The sequence below is a fragment of the Apodemus sylvaticus genome, chromosome 8, assembly GCF_947179515.1.
Source record: "Apodemus sylvaticus chromosome 8, mApoSyl1.1, whole genome shotgun sequence".
NCBI lineage: Eukaryota > Metazoa > Chordata > Mammalia > Rodentia > Muridae > Apodemus > Apodemus sylvaticus.
The window spans coordinates 69,690,945-69,709,364 of record NC_067479.1 but is presented as its reverse complement, the minus strand read 5'-3'; the positions used below and the strand labels follow the sequence as shown (position 1 = coordinate 69,709,364).

Sequence of the window (18,420 nt, the reverse complement as noted above, 5' to 3'; positions counted from 1 at the left end):
TTCTCTCGCGAGAGCGGAAGTTTCGTATCAGGGCCCCCAGAGCCCGGAAGCTGTGCGCGTGCGTCGCCGGAACGCTGAGGGTAGCACGTCCCGGTCAGTTCGTACGCGAGGTGGGTTTTCGGGGAGACCCCCCCCTTTTCCTGCAGTGTAGTCGGCTCCCGGCCACTCACTTCCTGCGAGAGACCTAGCGCGCTCTGGATTCGGCCCTCTGGACGTGGGCGCCAGCCTGGCACGCCGGTTGCTCGCTTCCCGGCTCCGGGGCTCAGCAACCGCGGCTTTCGTGTCGTTTCCTCAGGAGGCACCATGTTCCTCACCACTGTCCTCCTCCGCGGCCGCATTCCGGGCAGACAGTGGATCGGGAAGCACCGGCGGCCGCGGACCGTGTCTTTCCAAGCGAAGGAGAACATGATCCGTCGCCTGGAGGTGGAGGCCGAGAACCACTACTGGCTGAGCATGCCCTACATGACAGCGGAGCAGGAGTACGGCCACGCCGCGGAGCGAAGGGCCCAGGCTTTTGAAGCCATCAAGGAAGCAGCCATTTCCAAGTTCCCTAAGCACAGATACATCGCAGACCAGCTAGACCATCTCAACATCTCGAAGAAATGGTCCTGACCCGGAATCGTCACCCTTGAAGATTATGGATACCAGACTGCTCTGTCCTTACTTGGTCCTGGAGCTGAGAAAACGTAACTTATGTTCCAGCGTGACCCCTTCGACCAGTATCTTATTAAAGTAAACATGATTAATAGTTGTCTCTTGGAATACTTGGGACCCTACCTAGGCGTTTCACACCTGTAATCCCAACATTAAAAGGTGGAGGCAGGAAAATCTTTGCTGGTGTACTTAGTAAGACCACTCTTACCACTCAGAAGGCCAAAAGAGAATATTTGAGGCTCTAACGTTGTTACATGTACATATTTGGTCTATTTCCAGTTTTTTTTTTCTGGTCTCAAATTTGAAGCAGTCTAGCTGCTGGAATTACAGGCATAGCTCCCTGTCCTTCTGTAAAATGTGGGGTTTTGTTTGTCTTACTATGTAGCTATGCAATTGCTGTGTAGACTTGAATGACCTTGAACTCAGACATCTACTGGCCTCTGCCTCCCAAGTGCTGGGAATAAAGGTGTGTACCACTACCACCTGTGCACACAACTTTTTTGAGCTAGGTCTTGCCATGATGCTTAGGTTCTTAAACTTGGGCTGAACTGAGCCTCTTGAGTGTCTGGGTCTACAGATGGATAGCAAGCGGGATCTTTTTTCTTTTTTTAAAGACAGATCTCACTGTATAGTCTTGGTTGGCCTAGAACTTACCAGGCTGGCTTCAAATTTAGATGTCCACCTATCTCTCCCTAGTGCTAGGAGCAAGGTGTATGCTACCATGCCCAATCCTTTTTAATCTTTTGAGTTGGAGATTTCATAGAAAGTTACCAAGAGAAAAAAAGGACAAGTCCATTGTAACTATAACCAAGTAACATTTTTCTCTAATTATAACAAAACCTAGAAATTGGTATGATCTGTAGAGCCTTTTATATGCACCCATGTTTATGTGTACAAATCTAGTTGTATAACCATGGCTCCATCGCTGCAGCGTCCTTCATTCTCTTTGTGGCAACCTGATTCCTCCAGTATTGTTCATCTTTTTGTTATTTGAAGAAGGATCTGTAAGTAGAATTTATATTGGCTTTCTAAAAATGCATAATGGAATTTATTTTCTTTGTCATCCATTCTGATGGTTACATTTATCAATGGTTTGAACTTTTTTTCACTTTGTAGCCCAGGCTGGCCTTGAACTCAGTGATCCTCCTGCCTCTTCTCCTCAAGTACTGGGATTATAAGCATGCACCACTATGCCTAGCAAACTTGCTTGTTGACTACATTAGTGTATCATAGGCCTCTCTGTGAATCTATACAGATCTACCTTATATCTCCCATTTCATGCATGATAATATAGATAAGCCTGTTAACATCTATTGATAATGGACATGTAAGTTTTTTTTCCCTCCAACAAACCTTGCCGTCAAGCATGTCAGTATACATACATTCTTAATGACTGCAGTGTGTGGAACAGTCTTAAAAGTGGTAGTGGATCCTGTGTACACTGGCACTGTCAAAATGGTGTCCATCAATACTGTACCAATTCATGCTCAGCAGTAAGTAACACAAAAGATACTAGTGAATGTGTTTCCTGCTGTGCTGTTTATGGTAGCACATTTAAACAGTGAAAGAAAAATTAAAGTACAATCCAGAGACTGCTGGGCACTCTGGTTTGTGTCTTTCCTGATACCTACAGAGCTCAATCAGTGTTCATTCAGAGGGAATGATAGTAGTCATTCAGAAATGCTGAGGGCCAAGTGGGCACCTGGGACTGTTGAAGGCCCATGTTTATAATCCCCCCTTCTGTAATTTGGTCTTAACAGTTTTTCTAAGCATGTAGGGAAATGTGTGGTCAGTGAACCACACAGGACTATGAATGGCTCCATTCACTATTCTGCTTACTGTTTTCCCTTCCCCAACAGTATGGTATTTCCTTGGGCATGAGTCAACTTTTTCTTCTGAACCTACCCAATGGACAAAACAGATAAACAGTAGTTAGCTTATGAAAGGAAACTAATACACTTAAATATATCTACTGTTAACATATGGTCAACAATACTATTTAAACAAAAGGCCTAATCACTGCACTCACAAGGGCAGAGTAGCATTACACATGAAGGAACATTTTAAAGTATTAAAGATTTTTTTCTTTATTCTCTCATGTTACATCTGGTCTGCATTTCCCCTCCCCCCCAATCTCCTCTCCTTACCCCCAGATCCACTCCTTCCTTCTCAAAGTGCAGAACTTCAGGGACATCAAGTACAGTGTAACAAACTACAGTAAGTGGAGCAAGTTCTAATGCATAGATTCTGAAAGGAATTACTCCATTTCCCCATTACCTTCTACCATCCTCTCCAACCTGTGAAATAAAACTGGCATGAATGGATAAAAGAAGTGATGTAAAATCACATGTACAAACTTTTCTCTCTCCAGATTATAAAACTTGACTGTGCTGGGGGTTGAATCTGGGGTGTCACGTTATGCAAGGGTTCTTCCAACTCAACTATAAATCCTGCCTGAAAAGGGTACGTAGGGGATGAAAAGTAGGGGCTTCTTGATGGTTGTGGTGGTGGACGCCTTTAATCCCAGTATTCAGGAGCAGAGCAGGCAGAGCAGAGTTCCAGGCTAGCCTGGTCAACAGGTTAAAGCTTCACAGTGAGACCCTCTCAACAGCAACAACAAAACCTGTGGGGTGCAGCCCTCAGGACTTAGCCAACGGCTTGTCGAGTATCCACCAACGACCTCTTAGACACAGGGTCCAGCACACAGGAATTCTGTACTAGCTAGCAGGTGATTACACTGGGTATTTGTTACTCAAATGTAGTACTGAGCCTTTCTCAGGGTGAGCTTTTAATTACAAAAAAAGCCCCATGCCTGGGTTGACTTGATATATTCCAGTTAACAAGTACAGCTAGGAGCAGGACTATACAGGGAAAAAGCAAGGTTGGTACATCTACAGGCTTTCCCAGAACTAGACTGTGATACAGATTTTGCTGCCTGCATGCTTGTTTCTATGTGAATGGTACTCATGGTGTCTTGTTACAGGTTCATCCTATAGCCTAAGCTGACTTACAAATAGTCTTCCACTATTGGGATTTTAGAAAGTGTTTTCAAACTGTACTTCCAGTACACAAACTTTTCCAAACTTTGAAAGGGCTGCTTGATACAGGCATCACTTTCATTTGAAAAGGCTGAGGCCAGACAGTGGTGGTGCACTTAACCCCAGAACTTGGGAGGGAGAAGCAGATGGATCCCTGAGTTCAAGGTGAGCCTGGTCTACAGAGTGAGCTCCAGGACAGGCAGGGCTAGCTATCTGCTTGCTCACCAGGTGCAAAGGCCCAGGTTTGAGGCCTAGAACAGGAAAAAGACAAAACAAAAAGGCTGAGGAAGAGCTACTAGTAGCTAGTTTACTCCCTGTCCAGGCTCATTCAGAGTTGATAAATCTTCCAAATACATGGCTTTTACTTCGTGGCCAAATGAAGTTGTAAACCAGGGTTTTTTTGGTTAGTTTTTTCCTTGACAGTCTCATTGTATGGCTCAAAATGAACTTGAGCAATCCTGCATCAACTTCCCAAGTGCTGGGATTACATCTGGGAGCTGCCACCACTTCTTACTCTGCCAGTATCCCAGAACTCACAGTTGTTTTGGGTTCCCCTACTGGCCACCCAGCATTTTGTCACCTCAGAGCTTCCATAACCAGGGAACCTAGGTGCAGAACGAGTTGCTTAGGCCTTGAATTCCTACCACTCAAGCATTCTCATGCAAGTACTCAATAGCTGGCATTTTCACGTGGATGTATTTCATTTGGTTTTTGCTATGTAGTCCTGTCCCGAAACTTACTACGTAGACCAGGCTGGCCCTGAACTCAGAAATCTGCCTGTGCCTCCCATGGGCTGGGATTACCGGCATGTACCACCACCTCCCAGGGGTAATATTCTTATGAAGCACAACTCCTGAAGATAAAAATGAATCAAAGAATGGCCACCGCCAACCCAACTGCTCTCCCGAAACTGCTGAAGGCACTGAAACATTACACTCCGACCCTTTAAAATTATTTTTAATTGTATGTGTGTGTGTGTGGGGGGGGGTATATGCACATACTGAGGTCAGGTGTTGGATCCCCCAGAGTTGGACTCACACTCACCATTATAGATGCTGGCAACTGACTTCTCCCCCCTGGAAGAGCAGTAAGTGCTCTTAATTAACCACAGAGCTCTCTCTCTAGATCCTGGTTAATGTATTTGAAGTTAGGGGCATTTAGAAAACATCAAAGAAAATAAAACTAATGGACATGAAATTTATTAGTCCCTTTCTGATTTCTCAGGGTTTATTTTATGGGAGGCTATTACAGCAAAACAAAATTTCAAGAGTCTATCTAGTTGATTGGAGCCAAGTAACAGCAGAGCAACATGAAAACAGTAAAAGAAACTTAGCACCATGGAGGTCCTCCTAAGGTTGACCTCCTAAGGGTGTCAACCGGTGATGGATGAAGGCTGACTGGGTGGGTCAAAGCTATTAGGGAGTTGGACAGTTGGCTGAGTGTTAGCAGTGCTTCCCACTCTTCCAGAGGGACACTGGGTGGCTCCCAATTGCCTTTACCTCTAGCTTCATGGATTCCAGGGCATGGAGACCCTTTCTCATAAGAGTCTCCCCATCCCCAACAAATCTTAAACAACAATACAAAATGAAAAACCATTAGGTGAGAGTCATGGACACAAGGTCAAAGAACTATTAAATAAACATAAAGACTGTGGCATCAAAAAGTTTCTGTCTTTGGGCATTTGGGGGCATCACCTAATGGTGTGTTATGAGACAGCCTCAACCATGTAGTCCTGGCTTGCCTGGAACTTGATATGTAGACCAGATTAGGTTCAACTCACACACATCCTCTGCTTCTCATGCTGGGATTATAGTTGTACACCACCACGACTGGCCTGAGACAGTGTGCTTACTGCACCAGAGAAGGTGTCCATCGATGTGAGCCTCTCTATTGGTTCTTACAGGTCTTCTTGAGATTTTAATGGTTACGATAACATCTATTACTCATTAATTTAACAAACATTGGCAGTAGGCATGACCCTAAAGTGCCTTGTAAAGAACTGTCCAGTTAAAGTCCAATTAAACCTTTTAGGTTCCGGATAAAAATATGTAAACTACAATTTAACTGTCTCTTAAGAGTTTCCAGAAATTACTAAGCTTTGCAACTAAGCCAGCAGTTCTCAACCTGGGAGTCATGACCCTTCACAGAGGTTGCCTAAGACCATGAAACAAAGAGATATTTATGCTACAATTCATAACAATAGTAAAATTAGTTATGAAGTAGCAACAAAATTAATTTTATGGTTGGGGGGGGTCACCACAACATGATCAACTAAATGGTAGCAGCATTAGGAAGGCTGAGAACCACTGAAATAAACAATACCTTTAACAGATTTTCATGCAGATCAAAATGACAAATATTATGGCAACAAAACCATTAAGAAACAAGACAATATCTTTATTTGTTTATTAATAAAGTAATTATGGTTTCTGAAAAAAATGTAAAATGCATACACAGTAATGAAGGTTAGGCCATCCAGAATACAGAGCAAGAGGCATTGGTCATGGTCCAAGTTCACATAATGAGAAATAAATAGAAGGCTATGCTATTGATAAGACAACTATGGTAAAGTATATTTCAAACTTCTTTATAGAAAAGCATATTAAATATCACCTTAAATAGTATCCATCTTTTCTTTTAAATGGGCATAGGCTTGTCTGTAATCATGTACAAATATAATAAACTAACAGCTTTCTTAGCTCCTTAATACAAATACAATTCCTTGCTTTACGTAACTCGAGAAAATAATATAGCATGAAGTCATTAGAAAAATATGGACCTTTCTGAATATTGTATTTTAAATTTGAATTTAAAAATACAGCTTAGATCATATGAAACATGAATTTCAGATTACATCTTTTGTACTTTTACACTTGTTCTTATCAGTTTGACTGAAATGCAAAAATATGGTTTCTTAATATCAGTTAAAAATACTTATCCACGTTAGAAGTACTACTTTATAGAATAAAGATGTAAGCGAGGCGTAGTTTCGAGTTACTGCCTATTCAATGCCCCAAATATGCAGGCTCTAACACTAAGCCTGTAACATAGTTTTGCTTCAGAGATAACTGGAAATCTCATGACTCATTTCAAGCATTCCTGTAAACAGTCAAAATTTGCTTTCTGTAAGAATTAAAATTCAAGTAAAGACCATATATTTAAGCTAACTTGTTATGCTTTTAACACACTGAATCATAACTACTATGTAAAAAGTTTTTTAAAAATCATTCTTGTATGAAGACAAAACTCAAACTTTGTAAACATGTTCATGTCAATAGCTGGTACACTGCAGCTGCTTTGGTTGGCACAGTGACTGTGGTCAGGTGCCGCAGGTACTCAACAGTCAAGTACCTCTGTACCCAGGTAAACCAAGTCTCCTGTCTGATGGTTTTAATGGCAAGGGCAAGACCTGAAATTCAACTCCATTTTCTTCACAAATGTTCAAGTGTTTGAAATTTTGGCAAAGCTTCATTTCAACGTCCCCCCCAGCTGATAGCAGACACAATGCCAGTTCAAATACTAAAAAGCTAGCCTTTCCCTGATTCCCATACCACTTGCTGGCCCCTAATGAATGGTTCACTGACACGTATGAACAGCTTCAGCCTGGGCCAGGAATGTAGCTCAGTGGTAGAGGACTTGCCTAGCATGCAGAAGGCCCTAGGGTTGATTCCCTAGCACTAAACTGAAACAAAAGTAAAACAACAAAAGGCAGCTAAATGTTTTAGAATGTGGCAAAAAGCTGGCTATAAAGGCTACCAAAGTAGAAAACTAGAAATGGTTTTACTATGCTAATAAACAAATGATAAGAACTCAGAAATCTGATACTTCTACATAATTGTATGTTAAAGGGGCAAATTATGCCAGGTGCATGCAAATCCCTTGATCTAAATATAGAAACACTGAAATACTAGAACATTTCTGAAAGTAGCATGCAAACTACCAAATTAAGGTTGTATTTCTGGTTAGTAATTGATCTTTTTTTTCCTCTCTTGGTTTTTTGGCACAGGTTCATGCAGCACAGGCTACTCTGGATGCCAAGAATGAACTAGACCAACTTGATTCAGACTCCCAAGTGCTGAGATGGCCAGCATGCACCAGCATGCCTAGCAGTAACTGGTATCTCTTAATTCATTGTGTTTTTAGAATGAAAGTTTTAACAATAAAGGGCTGAGATGAAGAGGAAATCATACTACATACAGCTTTAAAGCATGGGGCCAAAGATAACACACTCCTTTGGTCCAAAGGGAAAGTTACGTAAGATTCAGAATTAGTGCAGTCAGTGGGAATTTAATAAACTTCCCAAATTGCAAAGTTAGAACAGCTATCTTGATTTATGCGGGATTGGGAAATCACAGCACTATCTTTAGTATAATGTTTGATATTCAGAGACCTTGAGAGCTACTTGGTGGGTAAATAAAAAGCAAGGTTATTTGCAAACTTCAACACTGGGTAATGTTGGGAGTCCTATAGTCCAACTCATGCAGGATGCCCTCTCCTCCACAGTCCTATAGTGCACATGAAGACACTGCATAGCCACATCCCAGATAGCAGCACATCAGAGACTTCTCTCTGCTGGTCCACTGCAAGCAATTGTTTTGGCCTTATTTCTTTGATAAACAGTATAAACCAGAAACAGCATCTCTACATTGCCTTTTTATAGACCAGTGGACTACTCTCCTAAACACAGCCATTTCTGTTAAAGCCACTAGATGCTAAAACATACTTTTAAAAAGAGAGTTTATGTGCACCATAGTGCACATGTAAATGCCAGAGGACAACATGTGGGAGTTATCTTCTTCCAGAATGTGACAGATTGTGTCAGGCTGAAGGTCTGAGGGTAAGGGCCTTTATCTACTGAAACATTTCTCCAGGCCAAGACTGGGAATTGTTGTTGTTTTATTTATTTCATCCTCATCTGAGCTGCATTTTAAGTCACTATTTGCTCTGTTACTGGATTACTGTAAAGTACCACAGTAATTTTTAGACATTGCCAAAACTGAAAGCCTATTTAATAGCATGCTGTGGTCTATATCCTTTTAGGGATGAAAATCTGTTTAGTTGTTTATACTATTCCTTCTATCATTCTTCTTAGCCACTCCTACCTATTCATGCATGTGTTAGGTCTTTGGATAGCATATGATATGCTTTCCTGCCCATAAAAAACTCCCCGAGAACTCAACAAATAGTAATTAAAAAGTAGAGAATACCAAACTATTTTTTTTCCTACCATGTTTCCTTTGGGCTTTGGGCTTACACTATACCATGTGGTTGTATTATTCTGTGTTTTGGATACAGTCCCTATGTAACCAATGCTAGACTCAAATTCACAGCAATCTTACCTCAGCCTTCTGAGTGCTGGGATTATAGACATGTGCCACTTGGCTTTTAAAAGTACAAATTAGAAGTATTAATACTTCTAACTAAACCTTCACTGAATTATATTAATATCTTCAATGTTCTAAATGATTATATTTAGGTATCTGAATCCTTCTGAGTGTTATTTTATAGCCAATAATTAAAAAATCTTTATTAAAATGTTGAAAAGTATAAAACAGTAATTATAAATTAGTAAACATCTAATAAAAAAAAGAAGTATTTCCTTCCCTTATACAGCACAAGAATCAGTGATTTGGTTATCATTTTTAGTCACCATTTTCCCTAGGTATACTTCACCACAAATAACTTTTTAGTTTGTGTTTTTGGGGTGAAAATTTATGTGGATACTAAGAAATAACTCAAATGTTGTAACTCAGATACTAAAAAATACATACGGCATGTTAACATGTGTGACGATAGCATTGTAAAACAGGTGTTATTTCCAAAAGAAAATTAAGTCACTTTTGCGCTGTGAGGCAATGTTACACAAATGGATACTAAACATTAAGTCACTTTTGAGCTGTGAGGCAATGTCACACAAATGGATACTAAACATTAAGGCATCTCTCTGCTCTGTAGTGCTTCTGTGGATCCATCAAACTGTACAAACACTTCCTTTTAAAAAATAAATCTTCTGTTATACTTCAATTATTTCATTCCATTGATCATTTTCTTGCAAATAAAATTGAAAATAGTCCAAAATGTGTTTTTATATACCTATAAAAAACAGAAATTATATTATTAGTTGAAAGCCAATTTTTCTATTTCTTTAAAAATTTAATAAATGGTCCTATGGATAAGCGAGTTAGGAATCAAGTTCTTAAGCTCTACTACAATAATACAGACCCCTGTTAGCAGTGGGGGAGGGAGCAGTTGAGCCTTCTACTTGCACTCAGGGCACCCTGCCTACCCCCTGGGACACACAGGCCTACTGCTAGACAATTTAGTTGGGGATTCTCTGACTACAAAAGCAGTACAGATGCAGGAAGCACTGGTTGGGAACTTTAGCTCCAAATGCCTGGGATGGATAGGAGTGGGCCCAATATGCAGACCCTGCAAGCAAGCTTCTCTTCATAGTATAGCCTAGATCTCACTCTGTCCTTGGCCTTGGGTCCTGTCTCTATCATTGCATAGGCTCTGAATCCTCGTCAAAGACCTGACCTCATGATAAGCCTAGAGTGGAGGATGCAGATGTTCTACTTGGAAGACCAGAGATGAGATCCTCTGGGAAAAATAAAAGTAGCCAGGAGGGAAGGGGACACTCAGCATGTGCTGCTCTGGGCCATGGGTTTGAGACACTGCTTTGTTACTGTGTCTTACAAAACTATCATTAATAAACCCAGAAGACTGTTATAAGCCTTTAGTCAATCTTCACTTGAGCAAACGTCTTCAAATAATGGCAAACCACTCATTTTCATAATCAATTAGTTTTTTCAGTAATCCACCAACAAATTGTTAGTAACACTGTGTTAGAAGTAGTAAGGAAAATGAGATTCTGGCAGAAGTTATATTCAGAGTCATAGAGACAAAACTGCTTGTTTTGGGAGACATAATTGAAAAAAATTACAAATTGTTTTGAGATGAAATGTGCGAATAAACTACATTTGTGAAGGAAATTACCTTTATATTGCCTTACCTTGCACTCAAATGGTTAGTTATGAACAAGTAGTACTCAATTTTCTATTTCCACTGTAACGTGGTTATTTGTCCCTGTAAACATATAATTATAAGACAAAAGAAAGTATTAAGTTTCCAGCTAACTAGTGAAACTCATTACACTAAGAACAACATGGGAGCATAAAGAGGTAGAACACAGGTGAGTGCAGTGTTAGAGCTCATCAGCCTTTCCTGCGCTTGCTGTGTGGCCATGCCGCCATGTTTAGGATGTTAAGCAGCTGTAGTTAAGAAGCCCATGAAACGTCTCTCCACATTACCTAACCTAAGAGCTGACTAATCTTCAAGACCCTACGGCACTATTAATAGATTCGCTTTAGTTATTTATACGACGTTTTTGACACTGGGTTCTTTCTCACTTTGTGTGGCCCAGGTTGGTCTCAAATTCATGGAAATCCTTCAGCTCAGCTTTTGAGTACTGGGACATAAGAGTGTGCCACCAAGACTGGTAAGGGAAAAGTTCTAAATGCTTCTCACAGCTCTGGTGAGTCCCTGCCCTACGTACAAGGACCAGAGGCACTCAGAAAGTTCACAGGACATTTCCTGGAGTCACCGACAGGAAATTCCACTTAGTCTGAGCAGCCATTCTACACTGCATTCATACCTTACAAATTGAGTCAGTAAGAAAGGCTAGAGCCTTGTCCACAATAGTCTTTAAAGACTACAGAGCTCCCTACATTCTCAGGGAAGGCTTCACAAGGAGTCTAGGTCTATGTAGAAGTTGTGATCCTCCTGCCTCAGCCTCCCAAGAACTACAACTATAGGTTTGTGCCATCAGACCCACTTAAGTATAATGCTTTTCAAAAATTGTTTTCAACTAAGTATATACTGGAACACTAAAAAAAAAGTTCTTAAAGTATTATTCAGATTAGCCAATGCCCAATACCTTTCTATATATCCTAGTACAGAAATGAGTGGCTGGAAGACAGTCCACTGAACGGAGAGCAGAGTACAATCAGCCTCTGTGCCCTGCCCCTTTTCTAACCAATCTACCCACAAACACCAACATCTCAGGCACACAGATTCCGAAATTCCCTTATCTCAAATATCCACAATTTTGGTTTTCTACTATATTTGTTTAATCTGGTGATCTTCTTGTGAACCAGATAATTATTACCTGATTTGGTGACTCCTTCTTCAGCTGCATTCTCTAGCCACTGAGATTCACTGTCCAACAAACGGTTTTTTGATTCACTAAGTGGTTTGATAGGAAAAGGTTGATTTGAGCCAATACTGAAAAAAGAACACATGATTCAGTGAATAGTGTAATGCTCAATTAAGGATACTTAATAATTAATAAGCAGCAAATTAGTATTCCTTCTCTGAAATATGTGAGGGCCACTCATGAGATCTTAGCACTCTGCAAAGGCTCTCTCCAGGAGAAAAACACCCACAACCCCCACCCCAGTGAAATGGCTCTCGAGGCCCAAAAGTGTATATTCCAGCACTGCCAAAGAAACCAGTTAGACTGAGAAACAGCTTCAGAGGCTGGTGGGAAAGGGCTTTTAACACTTGTTAATCGGGAGCTGTAGGAGCACAAGGACAGGTGAAGAGCTATGTCTGTGGCCCGTACAAAAAGTTACCTGTCATCTCCCAAGTTTTCTGCTTTCTACCTCTGCAGTTTAGATCTAAGGGGAAAAAATGATTCAGTGATTTATCGAAGACTCGTTTTTCTAACTGAGAGAACCAGGGAAGAAGGGGATGGGGGAGGAGGAGGAAAGGCAGGGCCAGGGGCTTACGGGATAGACTTTCCTGGTGCTTTATGCTATCCTCACCCTTCCAGAAACCCAAGGAAAGAAAACAACTCTCATTATCCTTGGTTTCCTGAGCTAAAAACAGACTTGTTGAGTGACTTAGAGCCACCATAAATGCTGGAGCTGAAGGGCCGAAGGCTTTTGGTGCAGCATTAGGCCTGCCTGCTGATGTCAACGTCCTATGGAGCTTAAAGCCCTCTTCTGCATTTCACTTTTGTGTGTTGAAATACAAATTTATAAATCAATTTTCCTGATGTACAACTATGTTAAGAAAGTTCCTTTGAGTAAGAAAATATTTGTACTTTCAAAATTCTCATTAGTAATTCTGATGTAATTAAAATCTAGTTATCAAAATTAATGGTTATGAGAATAATGACAGTGGTTGTTAACATTTAAAAAATTCAACTTGGTATAAGCCAATATAATAAAGTCTTAAAGGGGATCTTCTTTCTGAGGATGAAGGCACAGTATATTTACTTGCTTCCTGGTTTTCCCAGATACTAAGCTACATGAGACTGTCCTGATCTGACTACTGACGTGCTCTGCTCCACTTTTGTTCGAGTTGTACAAAGTTTTATACTAAGAATGTCAGGCACCTAACACAGATCAGTCCTCCGTTAAAAAAAAGAATGTCACTAGATTTTTTTTTTTCTTTTTCTGCCTGCTTCCTGGAGTGCTACTGTGTGTGTATGAGTCGTTCATGTACAACCCAGACATCAGATTGTTTTATAATGAATACTGAAAATCTTAGGAACAGAAACATACCTTCTGACAAATTCACCCTGGTTTGCAACAGAAGCTTGTTCTGGATCCATCCCCACAAGGCGAGCTGGAAAACTGCAACCATCACCCAAACTGTACAATGAGAAATAGTAATTACCTGAGTACTCACTAACAACAGAGGTCCAGGTTAAGATTTGCTTTTCAGAGGCCTGGTAGAAATAAATTACTAAAACTTATCAAGTCATAGATGAAGTAAGTTTAGAAGTTACTGCTTGAAGACAGCCTTTTCTCTTATAACTCACATGTACTTAGAAACAATGTCCTCAATGTTGATTAAGATCACAGTGCAGGCTAGTTAAGAGCACTGCCTGCTCCTCTACAGCGTCTGGTTCAATTCTTAGCATCCACATGGCAGCTCACAACTATAGCTAACTCCAGTTCCAGGGGATCTGATACCATTTTCTGACCCCTGTAGACACCAGGAACACACATGGCACACAAACTCAGAAGGTATTTGACAAAAGGAAAACCCATTCCAATTATAAATTCACTGATAAGAGAAGATATCCTAATACTCAGATAGTATGCATTTCATTCAACAGGACAAAACAGGAGACGGTAAAGCACACCCCAGAGTGAACTTGAATATGGAGCAACGGGGTTGACAGAAAATGAGACACACACATACATGCTCTCTCAGTATCACAGAGCTGTGGGAAGCAGCTCCAGGTAGGCCCAGGAGGAGCCCCTAAAGTGGGGAGGAGACAGAAGAGACACTGCTAGCCTTTCCCCTACTGATGAGAACTTCAAAGCCAGGGACAGACTCAACCAGCTGGCATGTGTGCACACATGTAATCCCAACACCAGGGAGACAAATGGGCAGATCGGAGTTCAAGACTAGGTTGGGCTAGGGAACACTGCTTGAAAAAAATAAAACATAAACCAAAAGAAAAACAAACTAAAAAACAAAGAAACAAAACAAACAGATTAAAAAAAATAGAAACAAAACAAAAATCACTTAACTTCAACTAATCCCGAACAAAAGAAACCTTAAAAAAAGCTACATTAAATTTTACCACAATAAGATTTTGTGATTAACAAAAGTCTCAAAAGTATCTGAAGGCATATGAAGTAAAAAAAAAAAAAAAAAAGTGATTTATATCTGTCAGCAGACAATAAGGCAAGCCAGAAGACAGTAAAGCAATATCTAGAGGTTTACACCCGGAAAAATAAAAAATAAAATGAAGGCAAGCAAGCAATTTTCAGATAGAAAATGGCAATTTAACAAAAGAAAGGGCCCTGCAATTTCCCTTAACCTCCTTTTGAGACAGGGTCTGACTATATGATTATATAACCCAGACTGGATCACACTCGTGATGATCCTCCTGCAGTGGTAGCTTCTACCTAATACACATCCAGATCTCAGTTAGCAGTAGGGTTAGTATGTGTGTCACTCACACCTCAGGTAAATGATGTGGTAAACCCACTATGTGTTTTCAGACTTTAGGAAAACAGGTGGGGCATGCCTTTCGACTAGCCCTCTAGAGGCAGGCAGTATGCCTTCATGAGTTCCAGGACAGTCAGGGCAACACAGTGAGACTCTTGTCTCTCTTTCCCTCTCTCTCTCTCCCCCCTCCCTCTCTCTCTCCCTCCCTCCCCCCCACCTCTTAAAAAAAAAAAAAAAAAAAAAGGTCTGGAGAGATGGCTCTGTGGTTAAGAGAACTCTTCCAGAGGTCCTGAGTTCAATTCCCAGCAACTACATGGTGGCTCACAACCATCTGTATTGAGAGCTATACTGTGCCCTCCTCTAGCACGCAAGTGTACATGCAGGTAGAGTACTCATATACATAAAACAAATCTTTAAAAATAAAGGGAACACCTACACACATACTTTATTTCTGTTCTGTAATCTATGAAAATATTTTTATGTTCCTGAAAGTGATTTAATTTCATTTTGAAGAGCTTTTAAAAGTTATTTTTCTACTCTCCATTCAAATGTATACTTACTGTACTTAATTTTTTAAAAGGTAAATATATAGCCAGGCATGGTGGCACATGCCTTTAATCCCAGCACTTGGAAGGCAGAGGCAGGTGGATTTCTGAGTTCGAGGCCAGCCTGGTCTACAGAATGAGTTCCAGGACAGCGAGGGCCACATAGAGAAACCCTGTCTTGGGGGTGGGGGGGAAGCAAATATATAATTTTATGTATATTTAAGATATTTAGCCAGAGGCAGAGGCTACCACTGACATCTACATTTTGTAACTTACCTTGAAAATATTGGAATTAGCCAATATTTCTTTTCATCACCAAAGACTTGTCTCCAATTTTTACTGCATCCAAGAGAGAAACCATTTCCATCTATTCCATAAGAAAACATAGGTGCACGAAATGATTCTGTTTACAAAAAGAAAACAAAATCACAAGCATGTAGATACACATGAATAAATAAATTTTTTGTGTTTAAAAATTATGAAGGATGAGAAATATTTTTTATCAATGTTTTTCATATAGACAGCTATAAATGTAATGTAACAGGAGATAACACGGAATGATAAGCATCTGAGATGACAAATGTCCTAATTATCATGATTTGATTGTTACATTAAAAAATATACAATTATGTTAATTAAAATAAAATCTACTTTAAAAAAAATAAATTTCACTTACTTGGTGAAATTATATTTTAATTCCAGCCCTCCAAAACAAAAGGCCCAAATAATTATCTAATATTACATTTATTTGTTTATAAATAAATCAATAAATAAATCACCAGGGTCTCTCTGTGTAGCTGTGGCTATCTTGTTTAGTCAGGCTGTGTATCTGTGGGGGTCAAGAGCACAAGGAGTGTGCTGCTCTGTCTTAGCAAGAAGATAAACTGAAGGATTTAAAATGGTTTGGGTCTGAGAATGAACTACCCTAGTGCATGAGAATCTGTCTATTATTCAAAATAATAGCTTTTATTTATAATGTATAGACAATTAACTTTGTTATCTAATACATTGCTGAAGTCATACACATACAGTCACTTCTACAATTCTCTTCAACACTAGTCTTATATATACCCCCGCTGTACCCAACATGGTCAAGTTTAAACACAGTTACTCTTCATTTCTTTATCACCTACTACAATCTTTCATTTCACATTCATTTGTGATCATTTTTTTAAAAATGTATATTTTAGTCTGTTTACCTATTGTTGTTCTATTTTTTCCAACCAGCCAGCAATGGTAGCTAAACAGCGAGAGCACACTGACGAAGAACATTGCAGACACAAAGAAAAGGAACAACACGTGGAACTTTGCACTGGGGAAATGAACCGTTGGCTCATTCTGAGGAAAGAAGAAGGATTAATTGTAAGGATATTGAATCTCTAAAATGCAACTTATTCTGGTTTTTCATAAAGATTGAATCTGCCAAAATAAAAAGTTATACATTAAGAGTAATAAAATGAGACCAAATATTCTGAAACAATGACTACAGAAGAAAATGATGGGTCCATCCTAGCAGGCTGAGCCCTCATAAACTGTCCCTCAGGGCTGGAGAGACAGCTCAGGCTTAAGAGCACTGACTGTTCTTCCCAGCACCACTTGGCATCTTACCACTGTCTGCAACTCCAGTCCTAGGAGATCCAACACCCTCTACTGACCTCTGGGGGCACCAGGCATGTACTACGTGGTACACAGACATAAAGGTAGGCAAATATCTACCCATACACATAATAAATAAATAAATAAATAAATAAATAAATAAATAAATAAATAGTTTAAAGTCATTAAGCATCTAATAATCTCAGTAATTCAGCCATAAAATGAGAAGATGGATTCTTCTCTCTAGCAATTTTTGTTGACACCCTATATACATATTCAGATTTTCCTCAACATCCAGGGGAACATGGTACTTCCATTTGCTTAATTATATATGGTCTAAAACAAGTAGAATATGATATATTCAGCTCTACTTCCGTGCGCCTGTCCTCCAAGCTGCCCAGGTTCTTAGATGTGCTCCTGCCCACCTTCTTATCCTTGTTTCTTTTTTCTTGGGAGTCTCTGTAGGTAATTGTTATTTGTAAGAGTTGCCATAAGGTATTGAAGAATGAACAGTTTCTGTCATTCCTTCTTAGAGAAATATGGCTAGGAAGAAGCCTTTGAATAACTGCTCTTAAAATAAAGCCATAAAGGAGCTGGAGGTGTAGTTCAGTCAGAAAAATGCTTGCCTAATATGCATGAGGTCCTACATTCAATCCCTACCATGACAAGAAACTGGACACGGTAGAGCATTCCTGTAATTCCAGTACTCAAGAATAAGAGGCAGGAGGACCAGAAGTTCAAGCATCTTTGACTGCACAGTAAATTCAAGGTCATTGTGGGACATATCAGACTGTCTCAAAACTGTATAGGCAGGTCTTCGAGGCTTTCACAACAGGTTGCCCTACTTATTTAAAAATGATTTAATGGGCTGGGTATGATAGCACATGCCTTTAATGCCAGTACTTGAGAGGGAGAGACAGGACAACCTCCATAAGGCATGTTGAAATGTATCCTGGCCTACATATGAGGATAGCCAGGATTACATGGAGAGAGATCCTATCTCAAAAAAGGGGCAGGGTTGAGGGCAACAACAACAGACTGGAGAAAAGACTCCTTTTTAAGAACTCTGGCTACTTTTCCAGAGGTTCCCAGCACCTACCTCAATGGCTCACAACTACTTACAACTATCTCAAAAGATCTGATGCCCTTTTCTGGCCTCTATGGTGTACACGTACACACAAACACACACACGGTTTTTATATATTTTTAAAAAATTTCTGACCAAAGGAGCAGCAAGAAGGCTCAAGAGGTTAAATTGTGCTTGCTCAAACCCAACAGCCTGAGTTCTATCCCTAGGAACCCATGTTTGAAGGAGAAAAGACTTCCAAAATTAACCTCTTATCTCAATATGTGTGCCTGCCTGCATGTTCACACATCATACACACAACTATAATTTAAAAAAAATTAATTTAGGGTCTGGAGAAATGGCTCAGCAATTAAAAGCACCGACTGCTCTTCCAAAGGTCCTGAGTTCAGGTCCCAGCAACCACATGGTGGCTCACAACCATCTGTGAAGACAGCTACAGTGTATTTACATAAAATAAATAAATAAATCTTAAAAATTTTTTTTATTTGTTTTTTTTCGAGACAGGGTTTCTCTGTCTAGCCCTGGC

The 18,420-nt window shown here is 40.0% G+C and overlaps 2 protein-coding genes across 7 annotated transcripts in view; one reads left to right on the top strand and one right to left on the bottom strand.

The window, feature by feature from the left end:
- Nucleotides 1-3: 3 nt before the first annotated feature.
- Nucleotides 4-748, top strand: Mrpl57 (mitochondrial ribosomal protein L57). 2 transcript variants are annotated; one of them, XM_052191332.1, is made up of 2 exons: nucleotides 4-110; nucleotides 296-748. In XM_052191332.1, exon 2 carries the CDS (start codon nucleotides 304-306, stop codon nucleotides 610-612), a length of 309 nt encoding a protein of 102 aa, XP_052047292.1. In that variant the 5' UTR covers nucleotides 4-110; nucleotides 296-303; the 3' UTR covers nucleotides 613-748. The 2 variants fall into 2 exon arrangements, with proteins under 2 accessions (XP_052047292.1, XP_052047293.1); XM_052191333.1 differs by having other exon boundaries at nucleotides 42-93.
- A 5,320-nt stretch (nucleotides 749-6,068) lies between these two features.
- Nucleotides 6,069-18,420, bottom strand: part of Zdhhc20 (zinc finger DHHC-type palmitoyltransferase 20) — a 55,794-nt gene continuing 43,442 nt past the window's right edge. For 3 of the 5 annotated variants that reach the window (XM_052191327.1, XM_052191330.1, XM_052191331.1), the window contains exons 8-13: nucleotides 16,411-16,549; nucleotides 15,488-15,614; nucleotides 13,262-13,351; nucleotides 11,860-11,975; nucleotides 10,705-10,778; nucleotides 6,069-9,785 (exon numbers count right to left, since the gene is read on the bottom strand). In XM_052191327.1, coding sequence (XP_052047287.1) covers nucleotides 10,741-10,778; nucleotides 11,860-11,975; nucleotides 13,262-13,351; nucleotides 15,488-15,614; nucleotides 16,411-16,549 — 510 coding nt within the window. In that variant the 3' untranslated portion in view covers nucleotides 6,069-9,785; nucleotides 10,705-10,740. Of the gene's footprint in view, nucleotides 9,786-10,704; nucleotides 10,779-11,859; nucleotides 11,976-12,325; nucleotides 12,371-13,261; nucleotides 13,352-15,487; nucleotides 15,615-16,410; nucleotides 16,550-18,420 lie in introns of those variants that run through there. The other 2 variants (XM_052191328.1, XM_052191329.1) reach the window with 2 other exon arrangements.

What these genes read in the sequence shown, in the direction of transcription:
- Mrpl57 (XM_052191332.1), top strand. Translation starts at nt 304, where the DNA reads ATGTTCCTCACCACTGTCCTCCTCCGCGGCCGCATTCCGGGCAGACAG.